The sequence below is a fragment of the Hipposideros armiger genome, unplaced genomic scaffold, assembly GCF_001890085.2.
Source record: "Hipposideros armiger isolate ML-2016 unplaced genomic scaffold, ASM189008v1 scaffold_431, whole genome shotgun sequence".
Taxonomy (NCBI): Eukaryota; Metazoa; Chordata; class Mammalia; order Chiroptera; family Hipposideridae; genus Hipposideros; species Hipposideros armiger.
In genome coordinates this window covers 1,323,256-1,344,132 of record NW_017731781.1, presented here as the reverse complement: position 1 = coordinate 1,344,132, position 20,877 = coordinate 1,323,256, and the positions used below count along the sequence as shown (strand labels likewise).

Genomic DNA, 20,877 nt, shown 5'->3' with positions numbered 1-20,877 from the left:
ATATGTGTATACTCACAGGATGTAAATAAAGTACAGCATAGGGAATACAGTCACCGGTATTGTAATAGCTATGTACAATGTCAGAGGGGTAGTAGACTTGGTGGGGTTATCACTTTGTGAGGGGTGTAAATGTCTACTCATTATTTGTTTTGTACACCTGAAACTAATAATAAAACTTAATTTTAAAAATTAGTAAATTTTAGTGTATGTAAATTATCTTTTAATCAGCTTTATTGAAGTATGGGTTTAAAGTTACAACAGTACATTAGCGTTTTCACCAGTAGAAGTGATTTCCTCATCAGGCTGATTTTATTATCCCCACAGCACTTGTCACTATCTGAAATTATTTCTCTTAAATGTTGCTTCTTACTAGAGTATACACTCAGTGCAAACAGACTTTATGTACCCTGTTCAGTGCTACATTTCCAACATTTAGAGCTGTGGTTGGCACAGAGAAGGTGTTCAATAAACTTTTATTAAATAAATAAGTAAACAAAAAACTGAGCTGAACTAAAACCCACTGAATAAAGAGAGACATAAGTCAGGATTTTAAAAGAATACTGTGTTATCCATTCATCTAGAGGCCAACAAGCAAACACCTCTGACTTGGGGGAAATTTCCCCATATAGCATAGTTGTCCCCTTGAGTTCCTTTTCAGATGCTGCTTTCCAATATAGTAGCCTGTAGCCACATGACGCTATTGAACACCTAACATGTGGCTGTCTGAATTGAGATATGCTGCTAAGTATGAAATATATATGGAATTTTGAAGACTTTAGTACAAAAAAATCTAAAATATATATCTAAATAATTTTTAGTGATTACAAATAGAAATTATAACATCTGGAACACGTCAGATTAAATAAAATCCATTAAAATTAATTTCCACAGAAAGTTATACACAAATGTTCAGAGCAACATTATTCATAATAGCTAAAAAAAAAGAAATCTAAATGTCCATCAACTGATGAATGGACAAAATGTGGTATGTTCATACAACAGAATATTATTTATCCATAAATAGGAATGAAGTACTCATACATGTTACGAAATGTGTGAACCTTGAAAACATTATGCTAAGTGAAAGAAGCCAAACTTCAAAGGCTACATATTGTATGAATCCATTTACATGTAATGTCCAGAATAGGAAAATCCACAGAGACTAAGAGTAGATTAGTGGTTGCCAGGGGCTGAGAGAGGGAGGAATGGAGTGGGGAGTGACTGCTAATGGTATAGGATTCTTTTTTTGGGGGGGGGAGGGAGGGTGATGAAAATGCTCTGGAATTAGTAGTGATGGATGCATAGCTCTGTGGATATTCTAAAAACCACTGATTAGTATGCTGTAAAGGGTGAACTTGATGGTATGTGAATTAAATCTCAAAAAAGCTGGGGTTTTTTTTTTAATTAATTTCACCTGTTTTTCTATTTACAAGTTTTTGTTTTTGTTTTACTTTTTTTAACGCGGCTACTAGAAAATGTTTAATTGAATTCTTTGGCTCACATTACATTTCTACTGGACAGCACTATTTGGAAGAGTTTATTGGGTACCCTAGATATTTTGAGTCCTCATTTTTCCTCTAATTCTCTTACGCTGTTTATTTTTTCCAAGTTGCCAGCCTGCTTCAAGTATCACTATACTTCAGAGCCAACTTAGACCCTCAATTCCCTTCTCTCTTGTGCTTTTACAGTAGCACAGTGCTAAGATAATGTAGTATGCTGACTGTTACTGGTTTAATGTAGGAGTTTGTGCCAGAATGTAAAATCAACTAAAACACTAAACACATTGCTCAGTGCAGCTGACAATTTTTGATGAAGGAAGCAGTACATGAATTTACATTCTGGTGCACGCTCTTCTATCTCCTTGCAGACAACTGTCAAATCCATGGCTGCCCATCATCTTTTAAACAGTCTTTCTACATTTAAAGATATTTGCATTTTATGGGTTGCAGCTTTCCAAAATAGAAGTCAAACAAATTCCCAATCTCCCTTGAAACCAGAATGCCAACATGACACCTGTGCTCCTCTAATCATACATACACAAATGTAACTTCAATTCAGAATTGGGCAGTGTAAAGAAACAAAGTTCAGCTCTCATTATTGTAAGGCTTTCAGTGGCTTGTCACTGAACCAGAAACGGCATCAGTGCAAGCGGCAATAGCAACTGTATTAAAGTGAAGCTCCATATGCTCATCAGCATCAGAGGGAACGGTTTCCTATCAGGCCAGTTCTATGACAGCTTTTGGGTGTTAAAATTTAGCGAGAGCAGTGATTCTCCAAGTATGGTTCTGAGACCACAGACGCACCATCACCTGGGAACTTGTTAGTAGTGCAAATTCTCAGACCCCACCCAGGACCTTCTTGAATCAGAAATTCTGTGTACTGGGCCCAGAAATGTGTTTTAACAAGCCCTTTAGATGCATGCTGAAGTCTGAGAACCAACGGCCTAGAATCTATTTTTCCCTGCCCTCCCAATGACTCTATCTCATATCCTCCAAAAAATTCATTTTATGCTTAAATCAGACAAGATAAATTGTTTTTGTTTGCAAGACCAAGCCCTGAGTGAAACATACTATACTGTTACTCCCATCATCATTCTCTTAAAGACTGCTCATAGGGTGCTAAACATTGATTTAAAAAAAAAAATTTCACAAGGGATTAACCTTGGTTAGAAGATCGGAAACACTCTGGAAAAATCTGCTTACAATCAACCTAGTTGATTTATTTCATAATATTATATCAGGGGCACATACTGACTTCCTTCCAAAGAGTACAGTATGTAAAGTCACACACACACACACACAATGAATGAAAGAGAGAGAGAGAGAGAGAGAGAGAGAGAAACTTTAGTTTCTTGAAACTGTAACAAATACTGCCTTCACTAGGGGTGATAACACTGATAAGCCACGCTGACAGTATGTACTCTTGATATCATGCAAAGAAAATGGCACTTTACCTGTGTAATCTTCTCCCCCAAAATGTACAATCCCAGTCTAATCATGAGAAAAACATCAGACAGATTTCAACTGAGAGGGACAATCTACAAAACACCTGACCAGGACTTCTTAAAACCAGCAAGTTCACCAAAAACAATTAGAGAAACTGTCACAGTCTAGAGGAGCCTAAGGAGACATGGTGACTAAATGTAATGTAGTATCTAGGTAGGATATAGAAACAGAAAAAGGACATTAAGAAAAAGCTAAAGAAATCTGAATAAACTATGGACTTTAGTTAGGAATAATGCATCAATCTTAGTTCATGAATTTTGACAAATGTGCCATACAAATATATGAGGTCTGGCAATTAGGTTCAATTAGGTAGAAAAAGTGCTACATACTTCATTGCTGAATATCACTACGGCCACCTTCGAAGTACTCCCCTTGGGAAGCTATGCACAGATGCCAGCACCTAGTCCACCCTTCAAAACAATTTTGGAATTCTTTTTCTGGAATGGCCATCAGAGCTGTCATCCTATTACCCTTGATGTCCTGAATGTCATCAAAATGTCTTCCTTTCAATATTTCCTGTATCTTTGGGTAAAGAAAGAAGTCACTGGGGGCCAGATCAGGTGAGTGGGGAGGGTGTTCCAATACAGTTATTTGTTTATTGGCTAAAAGCTCCCTCACAGACAGTGCCATGTGAGCTGGTGCATTGTTGTGATGCAAGAGCCATGAATTGTTGGTGGAAAGTTCAGGTCCTCTAACTTTGTCGTGCAGCCTTTTCAGCACTTCCAAATAGTAAACTTGGTTAACTGTCCAGTTGGTACAAATTCATAATGAATAATCCCTCTGATATCAAAAAACATTAGCAGCAAGTTTACAAACTTAATTGTCCGACCTCATCTGATGTTAATGACAGGGGAAACTGGATGTGCAGTATATGAAAACTCTCTGTACTATCTTCCCAACTTTTCTGTAAGTCTAAAACTATTCTAAAATAAAGTTTATTTTTTAAATGCTATTAAACTTCAAATGGTTTTCAAATCCAAATAAATGAATACCTTTTACTAAAGCTGGAACTAGAGATCTGGCAGTGTTGACCACCCAGAAAAGAGCAAATATCCCTCTGCACACCATTACCACCACAATGCCCTCCCTCCAAAAGAGGCTTCAAGCTTAATAGAAACAAAAAACGCATATATTTGAATGCTTAGCTAAGAGGACACACATCCCTTCCTATCTGACTTAATATTACACGCTGTAAGATCTGATTTTTTCTCCTAATAATCCTTAGTTTTGCTTAGCCAAAGAACAACGGATAAAGAAAAAGCAGAGTTTAGAGATGAGTGCAGATAATAAATTGAAAAGCCCTGTATGTGAGAAAGAGATCCCACTAACAGCAAGGAGGACTGGGTCACAGGGAAACAAAAACAAAACAATGACCAGAACTGCATTAGAATTTGGTCCATTTAATATAAAGGCAAACAAGCGTAATTTAAAAAAAAACTTCAGCAGCAATGGAGAAGTCACTGGCTTACAGTTCAGTCCCAAAACATAAGGTTCATAACAGTAAGTCATCGATAAAAGATTCAATGATGCCCAGTGTACTCTGTTTAGGAAGCAGGGTAAAGTGCAATTTATTTTAGAAAAATTTCTAAGAAAAATACATGCTACGCTCACATTATCTGAATGTGGCCTCTAAATACCATTTCCCACTAAAAGGAACCAGGGCTTCTTGGAAAAAATGACTGATTCCAAGACTGGGTAGGAAATATACACGATAAACCTGGAACATCTTGGCATCTATTCCAATTTTATCAAAGGATTTAGGAGTCAGCTTAGAGGATACAGTGGCCAAAAATGAGATAACTTGAACATCAGTGTCATAGGCTGAACCACTCCTCCCCATCAAGCTATATTCACTTCCTCAAACCCCAAACCTGTAAATATCACTTTATATGGCAAAAGATGTGATTAAGTTAAGGATCTTGGGAAGAGGATTCTCTCCTGGATTATCTAGTAGGTCCTAAATGCAATCACATGTACCCTTACCAGAAAGAAACAGTTTTGACAGACACACAAAGGACTATGCAACGTGACAACAGAGGCAGAGATTGGAGTGACGTAGCCAAGGAATGCCAGCAGCCACCAGAAGCTAAAGAGGCAAGGAACGGATGCTCCCCTAGGGCCTCTGGAAGAAGCACAGACCTGCTGACACCTGATGTCGTCCCAGTGATATTGATTTTGGACTTCTGGCCTCCTCAACTGTGAGAGAATACATTTCTGTTGTTTTAAGCCACCCAGTTTGTGGTAATTTGTTGGAGCAGTCATAGTAAACTAATACAATCAGTAAGAATAACTACAATTAAGTAAAACACATATATACATGATTTTTTTTAAAAAACTCGTGTATTTTTGATGATATACAAAGGAAAAAAAAAACTGACTGGTCACCGTTGAAGGATCTAGGCAACCACGGCATTATTTTGAAAACCAGCAAAGGGAAAAGTATCAAGAATTTCTTTTCCATTTCCTACATAACCTATACCTTAAGCCAGCAAAATATATGAGAATTTTTCTTTATAGAAGTATTATAGCTAATAAACTATAATTTTACAAACCCTAATGAATGGAGATCTAGGCAATGATCATCAATGGTCCTAACATCTCAAAAAGAGAAACAACCAGACATTATGTGCCTCCTGACAGAGGTACATACTACCACTTCAGAAATATTCTGTTAAAAAGCAAAACAAAGTCACCACAAAAAACATAATGCATAAACAAACAAAAACCTGGATCTGATCATGACTTTAGATCTAACTTCCAATTTAGAGGCAACACGGAAGGCAGAAGAAAATGGAGACCACCACCTTATGGACCCAATTAGGGAATTCCAAGTGTGAACATTCTACAGGATGGATTTCTTCAACAAATAAATTATAAGGCAGAAAAAAAGACAAAACATATCAACCAATTTTAAGGATGGCCCTTATTTTGGATCCTGAATTAAACAAACTCAATTTTTAAAATTGGAACAACTGGGGAATTTCTACACTGAACAGATATTTGGTGATATTAAAGAATTACTACTGTTTTTTGGTGTTATAATAGTATTGTGGCTATGTTTACATATAAATTGAAATGTTTCCAAAATAAATCACATAATGCCTGAGATCTGCTTTTTAAAAATCCAGAAGGGGACGTGGAGGGAGGATTATAGATAAAACAAGACTGGCTATACACTGATAATTGAGACACAGGGAGGGCAGTGGGTCTACATCCTAATCTTTTTACTTTTTAAGTATTTTAAAAGGTCCATATGAAGGACTCCAAAGTTAATTTGTTTTTTAAGTTGTGCCACTTCTGTGTTTGACAGCTTAAGTCTATAGCTGAAAAATAATGTATCCATAAAATAAAACATCATTCTTGAGCCATTCCTGATAATGGGGCATTATACATATTCACACATACAATTCACAATGGAGAACTACTAATAAAGAATTTTAATTTTTTCTGGTTACTATCAATTCCTTTAATATAAAATGACAATTGGTTTAGAATATTCTGAAGATTATTAAATCATTGACAGGGGGAAAGTCAAGCCTAATGCAACATTAAGATACCTCTTAAAGCCATGTTTCATTATATTGTAACACTAATAAAATACCCTGTGTAGACACTGTCCTCCATTTTAACACAGAAAATAGAAAATGTAAATGCAATCTCTTATCTCCCTACACTGTATTACAACAAGGCTACAATATAACTATAAATTTGACATTAGGATTTACTTATCAGAAGAAAAGTTCTTCATAAATAAATAAAAAAACAAGGGTTATATTTTATTTATAAGGAAAGTTGAATGCATTATTTATGAGCTTTTCAGAACTATCAAGGTCATGCATACAGAGGGATCAGAGTTTTAATAACTAAAATAGACTAATTGTGTATCTTTAGAAGGGGACATCAGAAACCAACCAGTAAAAAATTTTAATGAGAGAGGACTGATGTTAATATTGGAGGTGGGGGAGTCTCAAAGCTAGGAAAATTGAAATAAGAAACAGGAGCTAATAATTAAGTATTGCTTATTTATCAGTTATTATATGGGACAGTATAGCATAACAGTAGCGAGCACAGGCTCTGGAATTAAATTAGGGTTTAAAGCCCAGCTCTACTACTTATAAATTAGTTCCTTCTCTCCGTTTGTAAAAATGGGGACTAGAGTGCTCAAGAGTGCGAGCTCTGAGCAACAGCAGTTCGATTCCTGGCCAGGGCTGAGCTGCCGCTGAGCTGCCAACAGGTGGCAGGATGGCTCAGCTAAAAAAAAAAAAATGGGGACTAGAATACTGCCTTCTAGAATTGTAGCAAGAATTAAATAATCCATATATAGCTCTTCACGGAGTAGGCAAGTTAGTTATTTTATACACTGGCTCATTAAATTTTCAAAACAAACCATAAAGTAGGCATTATCATCCCCAGTTATAGTTGACAAAATATTCTCTGAGAGACTAAGCAATCTGCCTATTGTTACACAACTAGTAAGTGGCACAGCCAGATTCAAACACTGACCTGCCTGGCTCCAAAGCCTAGGCAGATTTCCCCGTGATTGTAAGTATTTAATAGAAGAGATTAATATAGGAGATTTAAGCATCACATGAACAGAAGTAATACCAGCTCCTAGGGGTATTCTTTTATTTAGTCAGAATGTTCATTTACATGTTGAAATACATATTACTTAATTAACATTTTGTTACAACAAACCAGTGGTTCTCAATAAGAGGGGATTTTGCTTCCCAGGTGACATTTGGCAATGTCTAGAGATATTTTTGGTTGTCACAACTGGGGGAAGGGGTACTAACATTTTAGTAGGTAGAGGCCAGAGATGCTGCTAAACATCTTACAATGTGCAGGACAGCCCCCACAACAAAGAATTATCTGGCCCAAAATGTCAATAGTGACAAAAGTGAGAAACCTGTTATAAACTTATAGGGTTGAGAACTTCTGATAAAGAGTGACAAACCAGAAGGTAGGTAAAAAGTCCCTTCTAGTCCTAAAAATCTGAGATTCATCTAGTTCAAATCTATATTGAATTCCTAAATCTCTGCAACAGCTCTCTCAAATACTCATTTACCTGCTTAGGTGCTTTTCAATACTCTCAATCTCAAAAGATTGAATTTTAATTTACATATTGGAGAAATACATAAAAGACACAGCAGCCCTATCAAAACTATGCAAACACTGAAACTAAAATATTCATGGGTGTTTTTCAAAGTTTATAAAACTTTTTTTAATGAGGAAAGACAGTGTGAAAGTAAACAATTTTATTTCTTGTTCCAAATTCAGCCAGATCACTCAATAGTAGTCAAACAAAAAGGCTTTCACTTTCATATCACCAAACAAGAAATACTCTGGTTTGGGAATAAAGAGAAAGGAATTTATCCACAAGTGTCTTCTGTACAGAATTTTTAAGGCTCTTGAAGGAGTAAACATGGTCCACAGGTATGTAATATTTCTCTATCAATTGTACAGTCAAATCAGGAGATGGGGGCAGCAAAAAACAAAACAAACAAAAAAACTCACTAGACTCGCTGGAGTAATGGCCTTGTATAAAAAGCTCTTAATGATCAATAAAGTGACAAACACTACTAGATCTTTTGCAAAAGAACTCCAAATACCAACAGAAATCAAAGAAATGCAAATCTAAACCAGACTTTTTATTCACCAAAATTAGCCGAGTTTTTTGTGGATTTATTTATTTTAATTAAAGATACCACTACCTAGTGTTGGTATGCTCATACACTGCTGGTGGGAGGACAAAGTACTATAATCTTAAAGGATGGTGTATAAATGTATTTTTATTTTCTGTATTTTCTGATACTTTGATATCATGGGGCCCTGCTGGCCAGGGAGCGAGTGCCTCAAGAGCTAGCTAATTCCTAGATATAGTAACTCATCCCGGAACACGGCTATCATATACAAACCAACCAATCTCAGCCCCGTCCATACTCCAACCACCTCTTTCACCTAACACCAAGCCAATGTTTCCCCTGCCCTAAATCAAATTAAAACAATGAGATACCACTACACACCTGCTGGAATGGCTAACCAGAAACCACCAACTCCTGATGAGGAAGTGAAGCAACAGGAATCCTCCTTCACTGCTGGTGGGAATGCAAAATGGTGCGGCCACTTTACTATCTTACCATATGATCCAGCAACAATGTTCCTTGCTACTTACCCAAACAAGCTGAAAACTTAACATCCACACAAAAATCTGCATTTTAGGAGTTTTAGTCATAATTGCCAAAACTTGGAAGCAACCATGACGTCCTTCAATATGTGAATGGATAAACTGATACATCCATACAATGGAATATTAATGAGACTAAAATGAAATGAGCCAGCAAGCCACCAAAGACATTAAGGAACTTTAACTGCATATTCCTAAGCAAAAGAAGCCAATTTGAAAAGGCTACTATACTGTATGATTCCAACTATATGACATTCTGAAAAAGGCAAAACTATGGAAACAGTGAAAAGATCAGTGGTTGCCAGAGGTTTAGGGAAAAGATGGATGAATAAGTGGAACACAGAAGATTTCTAGGACAATGAAACCATTCTGTGTGATACTACAATGGTCAATGGATACATGTAATTGTACATTTGTCCCAACCCAAAAAATGAACACCACCAAGAGTGAACCCTAATGTAAATGATGGGCTTTGGGTGATAATGATGTGAGTTCACTAATTGTAACAAATGACCACACTGGTGTGGAATGTTGACGGTGGGGGCATCTTGCAGGGAAGAGGGGTATATAGAAACCCTCCGTACTTTCTGTTCAATTTTGCTGTAAATCTAAAACTGCTCTAAAAATTCTATTAAATTTTTTTAATTGTAACTATATCTGTATCCCCAGTGCCTAGCACAGTGCGTGGCCTATAGTAAATGCTAAAGAAAAGAACCCATGGCACAGTGCATGGCATACAGCTTCTCAATAAATCATAGTTGCCATTTTATTATAAACCAATATGATACAATTAAAACATAAATTGAGGGAATATTAGCCTACATTAAAAAAGAGAGTTGACAGTCTTGATCAAAAAGAATGTTTTTGCTGTTCTTTGCACAAATCACATCAATTCTGTGTCTGGAATACTTTTGCCAATTTTAGGTGCACCTTCTTAAGAGCACTAGCAAACTACATGGTATTAGAACATTTGGCTAGCCTAGCAGAGGAAGCCAAGAAGAATGCTGAGGATATAGAACCCTCATATGAGGAACTGCCAAGATAGAAGCAGCTCTTTAAATATCTGGAGGCCTTTCGTAGTAAGTAACCTAACCAGAAAAGTAACCTAATTCTGATTTATTCAAGAGGCCAGAACCAAGGTGAAGAAGTTGTAGGGAAGTGATCTGGGCCCAATAAAATTAGGAATTTTCTAATACAGTTAACACAGAAAATGGAAGTGTTCTAGAAAGACTAGATTTTACCTATTAGGAATAAATGTAGAAGAAATTTTTGCAATGTTAATGTCCCTTTTGTTACTCTACAGAAGCTTATTAGGTTCACAATAAAAATGAAAGACAGCAGTAGTTTCAAACAGACTGCTCTAGAAGTACCTAAGGAAGTTGGGAGTTGGGGATATAAGACTAGATGGGAAAGGGGGGCAGCAGCAGTTTATAGATAATAAATTAAAAAGTTTAGAGAAAGTAGGTATCAACTGGGGATTAAATGGTAAATACCAAGTTTGTCTTGATTTTTAATAGCTATAATCAAAGGGAGGGCAACCCATGGTTTGCTTCCCCCACCCCCATCAGATTTCCCACAATAAGAAACCAATCATATCCTACACTTAACTCCACCAGCCTTTCTCAGCCAAGGTTCCATGACAAAATTAAGCTCTAATGCCCAAGGTATTCAACGTATGTAATGAATTAACTTTTCTCCTGGGCATCTAGAATGGTTCTAGTTCTATCATCTTTTGGATAACTGGCAAAACAGCCCAATTATCTTCTGTGTTCTGTGGCTACAATGAGGAACCCAGGTGAGTATAAACAACCTAATCTACAATACTTCACTTCAATAAAGGTCTCAAAACTAAAACCTCCATGAGGGTAGGCACCTTGTCTGCCTTGTTCATAGTTGATACTCAAATCGTATATGTTGATTTTTTTTTTTTAGCTGAGCCATCCTGCCACCTGTTGGCAGCTCAGTGGCAGCTCAGCTTGGGCGGAGACTCGAACCACTGTTGCGCAGAGCTCGCACTCTTGAACGAGCTCTTAACCAACTGAGCCACTCGGCCCCTCAAATCATATATGTTGAATAAATGAATTAAAAAATAGAGGTTACATATATGTTTAGTCATTTTCTTTCTACACCTGAGTTTTCTCTCACTCATCCTTTCCTTTTCCCATTCTGTTTTGGAGAATGAGCTCCCTGTCTCACCTCTTGACACTCAAGCTCCTGGTCCACCTTCCCTGCTCTCAATTCCTGAGACCTTGATATCTTCAGGCTCTCTCTCTCCACTGACAGTTCCTCCAGCATCTACAATTATTTAAATCTCTATTCTTAAAATATACACATACACCAACACACAGTTTGCCACAACTCTACTACCCCTCTCAAGAGAGTGCCCCACTTGTATGTGTATCACCATAATTTTAAAATTTAGTCTATATATGCTGCCTCTACCTATTTTACTTCTTCCTTACTGAAACTTCTCTTAGAGTTCCCCATGATTACTTAATTACCGATGTCAATGACCACTTCTGTCTTCATCTGACTTCTCTTTAGCATTTAATACTGGTGACCTCCCCCTCCTCCTTCAAACTTTCTCTAATACTGACTTCTAATACTAATTTTACTCCCAACTCTCCTTTTCTATGATTAATCATTGGTTTCCTCTTCCTCATCCAACCCATTAGTTTTATCTGTGACTTCCTCGTAGCCTGTACTTTTGTTGTAATACCCGACACAATGCCCATCATGCTATAAGCATAAGCAATGAGCACTGTTCATCCTAGGTGATTTCAAAGCATTTGACTACGAAAAGCACCTTTACACCCCTGATTTCTTCCTTGAGCTCCAGGCCTATCCTGCTATCTACTAGATATTTCTACATGGCTGTCCCACTTGTATTCCCCATCAACATACTAAAACCAAAGCTGCCACTTTCTACTACTAAATCTTCCATCCCACTGGTTGTCTAGATTGGTAAACAGCATCTACATTCTCAGAATCCTCCATTTCTCTCCTGCCTACACCCCAAACTAAATGTTCAGCAAGTTGCTATTTTACCACCACAGTATTTCTCACATCAATTATTTTCTTTTCTCCACTGACATAAGTTATAACCCCATCATCTCTCTCTGGACCACAGCAGGAGCCTAACCAATCTCCTTAACCAAGCATCTGCCTTAAAACCAAACTAACCTCTGTATAATTTCCAGAGCAAGCTTTCTATAGCACAGTTTGGACCACACTATTACACGCAGGTCTAGCCACATCATCTAGAAAAACCCAAACTCCTAGGCTGGCAGCAAAGCTTTCTACTATTCAGGCTCAACCCCCTTTTAAACCTGTCTCTAAACAGGATTCATGCTCCCAGGACATCAGATTATTCACACACCTCACCTTACACTGCATATACTCAGTCCATACCCTGCAGATTCTCGCTGTCCTACAACATCTTTCTCCAAGACACCATTTCCATCTGTCGAAAACTCTACACAATCCTCTAAGGTTCTATTCAAATGCCACTTTCTCTGATATAACTTGGGGCGAGGTGAGGGTGGGATGGAGGGAGGATCTTATGTTAACTAAACTTCCTGTATAAGATATTCCTGCTGTGTTTTGTCAAATATTATAAATGGTAAAGAGCTACCACATTATTGTAACTACATGTTGTCCTCTGACTTTCTTTCAACAAATACCTATAGCTAATATTTATTCTATGGTAAGTACTGTGCTAGGGATACCATCATCAGCCAGACAAAATGTCCTTCCCTTATGGCATTTGTCGTATTCATCACTAGACTTTAAGCTCCATAAGGAAAGAAGCACGGGCTCTGCCACAATGCAAGTCACTTCCACTTCATGTGTCCTTTAAGTTTCCTCATCTGTAAAATGAGAGAAGATAACTAGTCTGTAGTATTCCTTTCAGTGATATGTCTGTGTATCTACCACTCTCTATGGTTACATCCATCTAGAGAACATCAGGTACCACTGAAAGTCATTAACAACTAGAATCTGTCTCAAAGTGAATCAAAAGAATGTTAAGTAGATTCAAAACCATCTGATAGAAGAAATAAGAATATTTAGCAAGGACATAATGTTATTATCAAATTTCTTCGGAAACTAACTACCAGACTAACATGGAGAAAAATGCCTTGTATTTCCTCTGTATGGTGAGGGAAGTTTCCACTTAATTAAAGGATAAACGAAACATCAGAACTGGTCAAAACTAGGAGGTAGTGAGTGCCTTCTCTCCAGAGGCATTCAAAGAGAAAGCAGACTACCACCTGGAAGAGATTCAGGTATCTAATGAGAAAACACAGGTACCTTCCTTCATAGCTCTTCCAGTTCTTTCACTTGTGATTCAACAAAGGAAAACTATCTTCTTGGGCTAGGCACCTCCTCACTTCATATTAGCATGCCTAAGGCCCATTTCCCCACTAGATCATAAAGTTCTTGAAAGCAAAACTACATCTCATTCATTTCTTTATCTTTCCATATTACCTAGCAGAACTGTAAAACACAAAAATAAACAAAATAAATGTTTACTAAAATCCTAAGACGACTAAATTTAACGATTATACAAGAGAAGCACATCACTGGATAAAAACCTAGTGTATATCGAGCTATTTTAGAATCAGAGCCCTTAAGATTCAAAGATAGTTCCGTCCACAGGTAGTCAGGTAAGATATACAAAATAAAGGACATTACACAATTCCAGGCGACTGTGTGTTGGGACATTGGAGTGATAAGACTGTGAGGAAAGCGCAGAGCTTTCGTGTTCTGGGTCAAGTATCTGAAGTTTAGTGGCTGGGAGGCTGATCAAGTTATAATAAACAAACCAAATACATGGATTATTGAATAAATGATGTTAAGACAGTTGGCTGTCCATTTGGAAGAAAAATAAAGTTAGATCCCTGTGTCACATCAAAACTGAATTCCAGATGGAGGCCGCTTTCCCCAGCAAACAAGAAAGCAGTTTTCCAGCAAGTTCTGCCAAAGTGAACTCTGCCCTTCAGAGGGCCACGTATGTACCCTCTCCACCAAAGTGGATCTCAGTCCTGGGAGTGGCCTCTCTTGAAGATCTGTTCCTTCCTTGGGTGCTCTGCCTCAGCCCTGGAGGTAGTGACTGCTCCTTATATCTATTACTATATTCTTTAGTTTTCTTTTCTCTTAGGTAATCTGTTAATAATTGTTTATATTAAACTTTCCCTGTTTAAATTTAAAAACAAATAATTGCCAGGTAGCTTAAAGTACTAAATATAAAAGACAAAACTATAACATTTTCGAAAATGAGGGTCTTTTGTGTGTTTTTTTTTAATAAATATGGGACATGAGGAGGTCTTTCTAAGACAAGAAACCCAGAAACAGTAAATTTAAAAACTGGTCAGGTCTACATAAAAATTAAAGCTTTCTGCAGAGCAAGAATTACATATAATCAGTAGCTATCAGGAAAGTACAAATTAAAAAGCCACCATGTCACCTACTTGCTTAAAGCCTTTCAATGGCTTCCCCTACAGCTCTAATGCTAAAGCCCACTCAGGCCAGCCCTTACCTATTTCACAGCCTCTCCTTCTCTCAACCCAGGCACATTGACCTTTCTTTAGTTCTCTTACTCATCCCGCTTCTTCCAAAAAAGAGACTCCTGCTCATCCATTAGATCTCAGCTCCAGGACCACTTCCCAGAAACCTTTCCTGGCCTCCCTAAATGGGTCAAACTCCTCAATTCTAGGCATTCATAGCACTGTATACCTCTCCCAGTTGCTCAGGCCAAAACCTTTGAGTGATCCTTAACTCCTCTCCCCCTTGTATCCTGTATCTAATCCAAACCCTGTTGGCCATACCTTAAAATATAACCTCTACCAATATACCCTTGGTCCAAGCCTCATCATCTTTTTCCTGGATTAATGCTTTCCTTGCCTCTCTTTATTCTATTGCCAATTTAACAGCCAGAGTGATTTTTGAAAACATAAGTCAGATCACATCACTCTGCTCAAAACCTTTTCAATGATTCCCCATAATGAAAGCCAAAATTTACAATTTTTGGCTACAATGTAGGTAAGGGCCCAACAAGATCTGCCCCCACCCTACTACATCTCATCTCATACCCTAATACTCACCTCTCCTTTCCCCTCTCCCACCTATCGCCTACACCACTACAACGTCATTCTAGCCATTGACCTTCATGTCATTCCTCAAACATGCCAGATACACTCCTTTGTTAAGACATTTGCAAAAATTGATCCCACTGTCTGGAACACTCTTTCTCCAGATATCCTAGTCAGGTGAGATATACAAAATAAAGGACATTACACAATTCCAGACTACTGTATGTTGGGACATTGGAGTGATAAGACTGTGAGGAAAGCACAGAGCTTTTGTGTTTTGGATCAAGTATCTGAAGTTTAGTGTTTGGGAGACTGATCAAGTTATAATAAGCAAACCAAATACATGAATTATTGAATAAATGGTGTTAAGGTAACTTCTCTATCTTCAAGTTTTTGCGCAAATATCATCTCAATAAGGCTAGTCTGACCACCCTCTTTAAAACTAGCCTATCTCCCCTTTCCTACCCTGCTCTATTTTTTCTTTTTTCCACAGCACTTATTACTTAACAATCCATATCATTTGCTTGTTTGTTCTTTAATATCTGTTTCTCCCACACTAGAGAAGGGTTATTTATTATCTGTGTTGCCCACTGATGTATTTCAAATACCTTGAAGTGTGCCTAGCAAGTAGTGCACACTCATATTTGTGGAATAAGTAGTTTTGTACTTGTCTGTGGGAATCATCTAATTACCGTATTTTGCCACGTATAATGTGCATTTTTTTTGCCCATTTGTGAGGAAAAAATAAGGATGTGCATTATACATGGGTAGTACTAACTCCATATCTATATAAATGTTTTTAATTCTTTTATTTATGCTTATGAGTTAAAAGTGTAACTCTAGAAATCAACAATATCCGTATGCAAAATAATACTCTGAAATATGATAATCGGTTTTGTTGAACTTATGACGAACTTGCAACAACGAAGAGTTCTTGGTCTTCTATGATGCATAAATATCACTAATTTGTTATCGGTACATAAAATTTCTTGTACCTTGTATCTGTTGTGTTTTGTAATTACTTGTTACATAAAATTCCTTGTACCGTAACATATTAAAAAATAAATGCTAACATTCCTTTATAATACAAAAAACAAGTACCTAAATGTAAACAAATGAAAAATTGAATTAAAAAATTCAAAAAAAAGATTTTTTTCCCTGAAAGTTTGGGCCAAAAACGTGGGTGCGCATTATACATGGGAGCGCAATATACCCGGCATAATACGGTAATGGGAATCTGATTCACTACCTAGAAATGGGGACTGGGTTTGGTTTTGTTCCTTACTGTATTTTTTAGAGCCTAACATAGGGCTTGCCATAGGCTAGACATGGCAACATTTGTTAATTGAAGAATATTATTTTTTTTAATCCATCGGAAGATACAAATTTAAAGCAACTGACATTATCCAGGGCTTGTAAGAGTGTAGGGGAAATCCACCCTCTCATATACTGTTGGAGGTATGTAAATTGATACTTTTTTTGAGAGTAAGCTAGCAATAGCTATTAAAATTTAAACCACTCAGAGCTCATGCCCTTTAATTCAGTAGTCTTACAGAAAGGCAAGAGTACCTGAAAAATATGTAAAACAGTATCTATTCCAGCACTGCTTATAAAATAATGAAAAAAATCTAAAGCAATCTACTTGTCCATCAATAGAGAAATAGGCAAAAAAATTATGCACGGTACATGCAGATGATGGAATACTCTTTAATAAGAATGAGGTATATCTGTAACAGTAAAGTGGAAAGTAGTCTATGATCTAGTAAATAAATAGACCAGAGAGGCCTGGCATCAGATGACCTGGATTTGAATCCTGTCTCCCCCCATGTCTCAGCTATATAACTATAGGCACTTTTAACCTCTCCAGGCTTCAGTTTCCTCATCAATAAAATAGGGACAGTAATATTACAATAGTACCCACCTTACTGATACGAAGATTTCCTGAGATAATGCATGCAGTGCTTATAGCACATTACATGGCCACATTTACACACATATAATAATTATAGCTAACATTATTTATTAAGTGAAATAGACAAGCTGTAGACCTATGTATGGAAAGCATGTCCATTTCAGGACAGGGGAAAAAGGTAGCATGTCTGTGTAACTACAGAAAAAAGTCAAGAAGGACAGAAAGCTTAACAGTAGTTACCTCTGGGAAATGGAAGAAGGCATACTTAGTATACATACTTTTTAATGGAGGGACTTTAGAAAAGACATAAGTAAAATCAGACCAAATGTTTCTAAGATATAACTTAACTTAGATTTTTAGTATTAAAATTTGAAATGTTTTACATTCTAATCTTTGACTTCTCAAGGCAAAATGAAATAATCAGCTGAAATTTGTCTGGCTATTAAAATTACCTTTATTCTATATAGGGTGCCAGATGGACACATGTCTTGTTAGGGAGACCACTTCATGGAGGGTGTAGATGCTTGACCACTGCACTGTACACCTGAAGCTGATGTTGAATAATATTGTATGTCAACTATAATTTTATAGATATATATATGCATATATATATATATATCACATATATATATATATATATATATATATATATATATATATACACACACACACAGAGTCACGGGATGTGGAGTATAGTTTGGGGAATGGAGTCAATGGAATTGTAATAGATATGTATGATATGGGAGGCGGTGGACTGGGGGATGGGGTTGTCACTTTGTGAGAGGTGAAAAGTATAACTACTGCATTGTTTTGTACACCTGAAGCTAACATAAAAACAAATTACCTTTATTCTAAACAAGTAAACTAAGATACACCAAAAAAAGAACAAAGCTTTTTCAAAAATTTACAAAATAGGAAATGAAAGAGATAAAGAAAATTATTACAGTTCATCCAAGTTGATTCTTTTCTTAACCTACCATATCTCCATGAAAAACAAAAATATGTCAAAAAAGAAAAGAAAACAATGTCGAGGTTGAGGGAATGAGTGAAAAAGGGGAAGAGATTAAGATGTACAAACTGCCAAATATAAAAACAGTCATGAGGATGTAAAGCACAGCATAGGGAATATGGTCAATAATATTTTAACAACTCTGTATAGCGTCACATGGGTACTAGACTTATCGGAATAATCACTTCATAAATTATATAACTGTCTAATCACTATGTCGTATACCTGAAACTAATGTAATATTGTAAGTGAACTGAAATTAAAAGTAAAAAAAATTTAAAAAGAAAACAATGTCAACATAAAAGACAACTGCTTCTCAAATGGGATAAAAGCAAAATTTTTTAAAAAGTAAGCAGTTATTCTTTACTGTCAGTTTAACGCAAAAGAATTCTGCAAGTTTTTTTAAAAATCAGCAGGGCTAGGAAATTTGTGCTTAAAGCTGACGTGTTTTAAGAAGTGTTCTAATATATTAAGTTCAGCCAAAGAGAAAAATTAAATCCCCAAGATGAACTTCTAAGAAGACACTGACACAAAGCACTCAAATAAACCAAACTATCTCTCCTTTTGTAAACAGTAGCTATGGCTGCGTCATTTACTACACTAATTGAAAAATAAATACTGCAATCTATGCAAACTAAATCTCATCCTAGTGTCACAAGATTTGAAAAACAGGGAATAAGCCTGTACTAAGAATAGCAAGAATAAGAGATTTCCTACAGCTAATTTTTCCTAGCCTCTTTCAAGTGCTTAGTCACTTCTGCTTATTTACAAGGAAAACCATTTCACATCTTGAAAGAGGCAGGGAATTTTGATTCCAGACTGTCATGTCACCTGAGCTGCCCTAGACGTTTGTTTCCATGCAACTCAAGAGAAGGCGGCAGCCAGCTAAGCATACCTACCACTCCCGATCAGAACCAGGAGCCACTGCAGCTCTCTCTATTCTGCCTCTGTCTGCAGGAACAAAGAGGGGTTTGTGGGAAAAGCAAAGTCTTCTTCCCTGACACCAAATGCAAAAGGTGAGAGTTAAAATGTAGCCTGAAAACACTCCAGTTTCCGCTCTCTGATAGCCAACCAGAAATGCCTCCCTTCTCTTCTGCTGCAAGGGAAACAGCAAGCAGATTCTTATACAAGGTAAGGGTATTGGACACCTCTCCTCAGGTAGCTAACACAACCTAAAACTAGAGGCTAACGGGCTTTGAAGCATACTTCCAGAAAAGCAGCTAGCCTTAAAATCTGATAACATTGTTTCAGGTTCTCCAAAAGCAAGAGCAAAGAGTAAGGTTTACACAAAAAGTTATTTTAAGAGACAACCCGACACAAAGGCAAGTTTTTAAGTGCCTACTGTGTGCCCAGCACCATATCCCCACATTCCACTCACACTTAAAGATGCTAAGCACACACACTGATTATAGAAATACACCTGAAAGAACTTTCTCAACCAGATACAGTAGGACCTTGACAAAGATCAAGCACATTCTTTCCAAACGACTCCATGGAGTAAAACCTGGAAGGATGTGGTCAATCTCTGAAGCGGAGTTTAGTCCGCTTCCCAGAAGGTCAGGAAGGATTCTGACAACCAACTTAGATTATTTAGGATGGGGCTCTTTTTCCTTCCAAAAATATAAGTGCTATAAAAGACACGTTTCCTCCATTTCAGCATTATCAAACACCATTCCTTTTATTATTCCCAAATAATGGTACTAATACTATAATACTAACACGTCTACATACATACATGTTGCCATCTTTACAGATAAAATATAAAGGCATGAATTTCTTTTCATGAGCGAGAACACTTTAGTTCAAAGAGGCTAAAAAATCTGCCCAGAGCTCGTTACTGAAGGATTCAGGTCCTTTAGACTTCAAGGCCCCAGCACTTACCATGAAGGCATACTGCCTTCTCAACTAAATCCAGTTACGGATCCCAGTTAGAACTGGGTGCAAAGCTCTCTGCAGCATGGACTGAGTCGGGGGGAAGGGGGTGTGTGGTGGGTAGGGCACACCACCACTAGCCAAGCAGTTTTTTTTTCAACGAATACAGCACATGTTCCCCATTTCCATCCTCCCCACGGGCAGAACCCACGTGCCAGTCCCACCGCTCCCCGCCGCCGCTCCCTCTCCACGCTCCCTAGCTTCAGCCAGGTCCCCGGTAGCCTCCCCACGCCCTTCCCTCCGCCTCCCGCCAGCGCAGCCGCCGGCGCCGCCCGCCCCCTCCCCAGCGACGGCCGCCCAGTCCCCCCGCGCCACCCTCGGGCGCAGCAGGCGCCGGAACCCGCGCGCTCCCGCCTCCGCCCGGCGGGGTCACCCCCGGGGCCTGCGCGTGCCCTTCCCGCCGCCCAGAGGTCCCCCCGCGACGCCGGCGCCGGGAAGGCCGCGCCCGCCGCGCCTGCCATGGTGGGCGCCTCACCGTCAGGCTGAGAAGCCGGGCCCGGCTGCGCCATGGCCAGGCGGCGGGCCTCGGGGAGCGGGGATGGACGGGGAAGCGGCGTCCCGGGCTCCCGCGGGCTCAGCTGGCGGAGGAGGCGTCGACTGAGCCGCCACCACCGCCGCCCAGGGAGGAACCGCTAAGGCTGGAGCCGCCGGCGCCGCCACAGCCGCGGGCAGAGACGGACCCGAGCGCCGACCTCCGCCTCCTCATCCTGACAGCGGGAAATAAGCGGTGCGCAGGCGCGGGG

The 20,877-nt window shown here is 38.3% G+C and overlaps 1 protein-coding gene and 1 pseudogene across 2 annotated transcripts in view; one reads left to right on the top strand and one right to left on the bottom strand.

Moving 5' to 3' along the window:
* The window catches only part of RABEP1 (rabaptin, RAB GTPase binding effector protein 1), an 87,277-nt gene extending 66,410 nt beyond the window's left edge, over positions 1–20,867 (bottom strand). Inside the window, exon 1 of one of the 2 annotated variants that reach the window (XM_019664863.1) lies at positions 20,610–20,867. In XM_019664863.1, coding sequence (XP_019520408.1) covers positions 20,610–20,643 — 34 coding nt within the window. In that variant the 5' untranslated portion in view covers positions 20,644–20,867. The remainder of the gene's footprint in view (positions 1–20,609) is intronic. The other variant, XM_019664864.1, reaches the window with a different exon arrangement.
* LOC109394638 (40S ribosomal protein S12 pseudogene) overlaps positions 20,775–20,877 on the top strand; it is a 6,012-nt pseudogene continuing 5,909 nt past the window's right edge.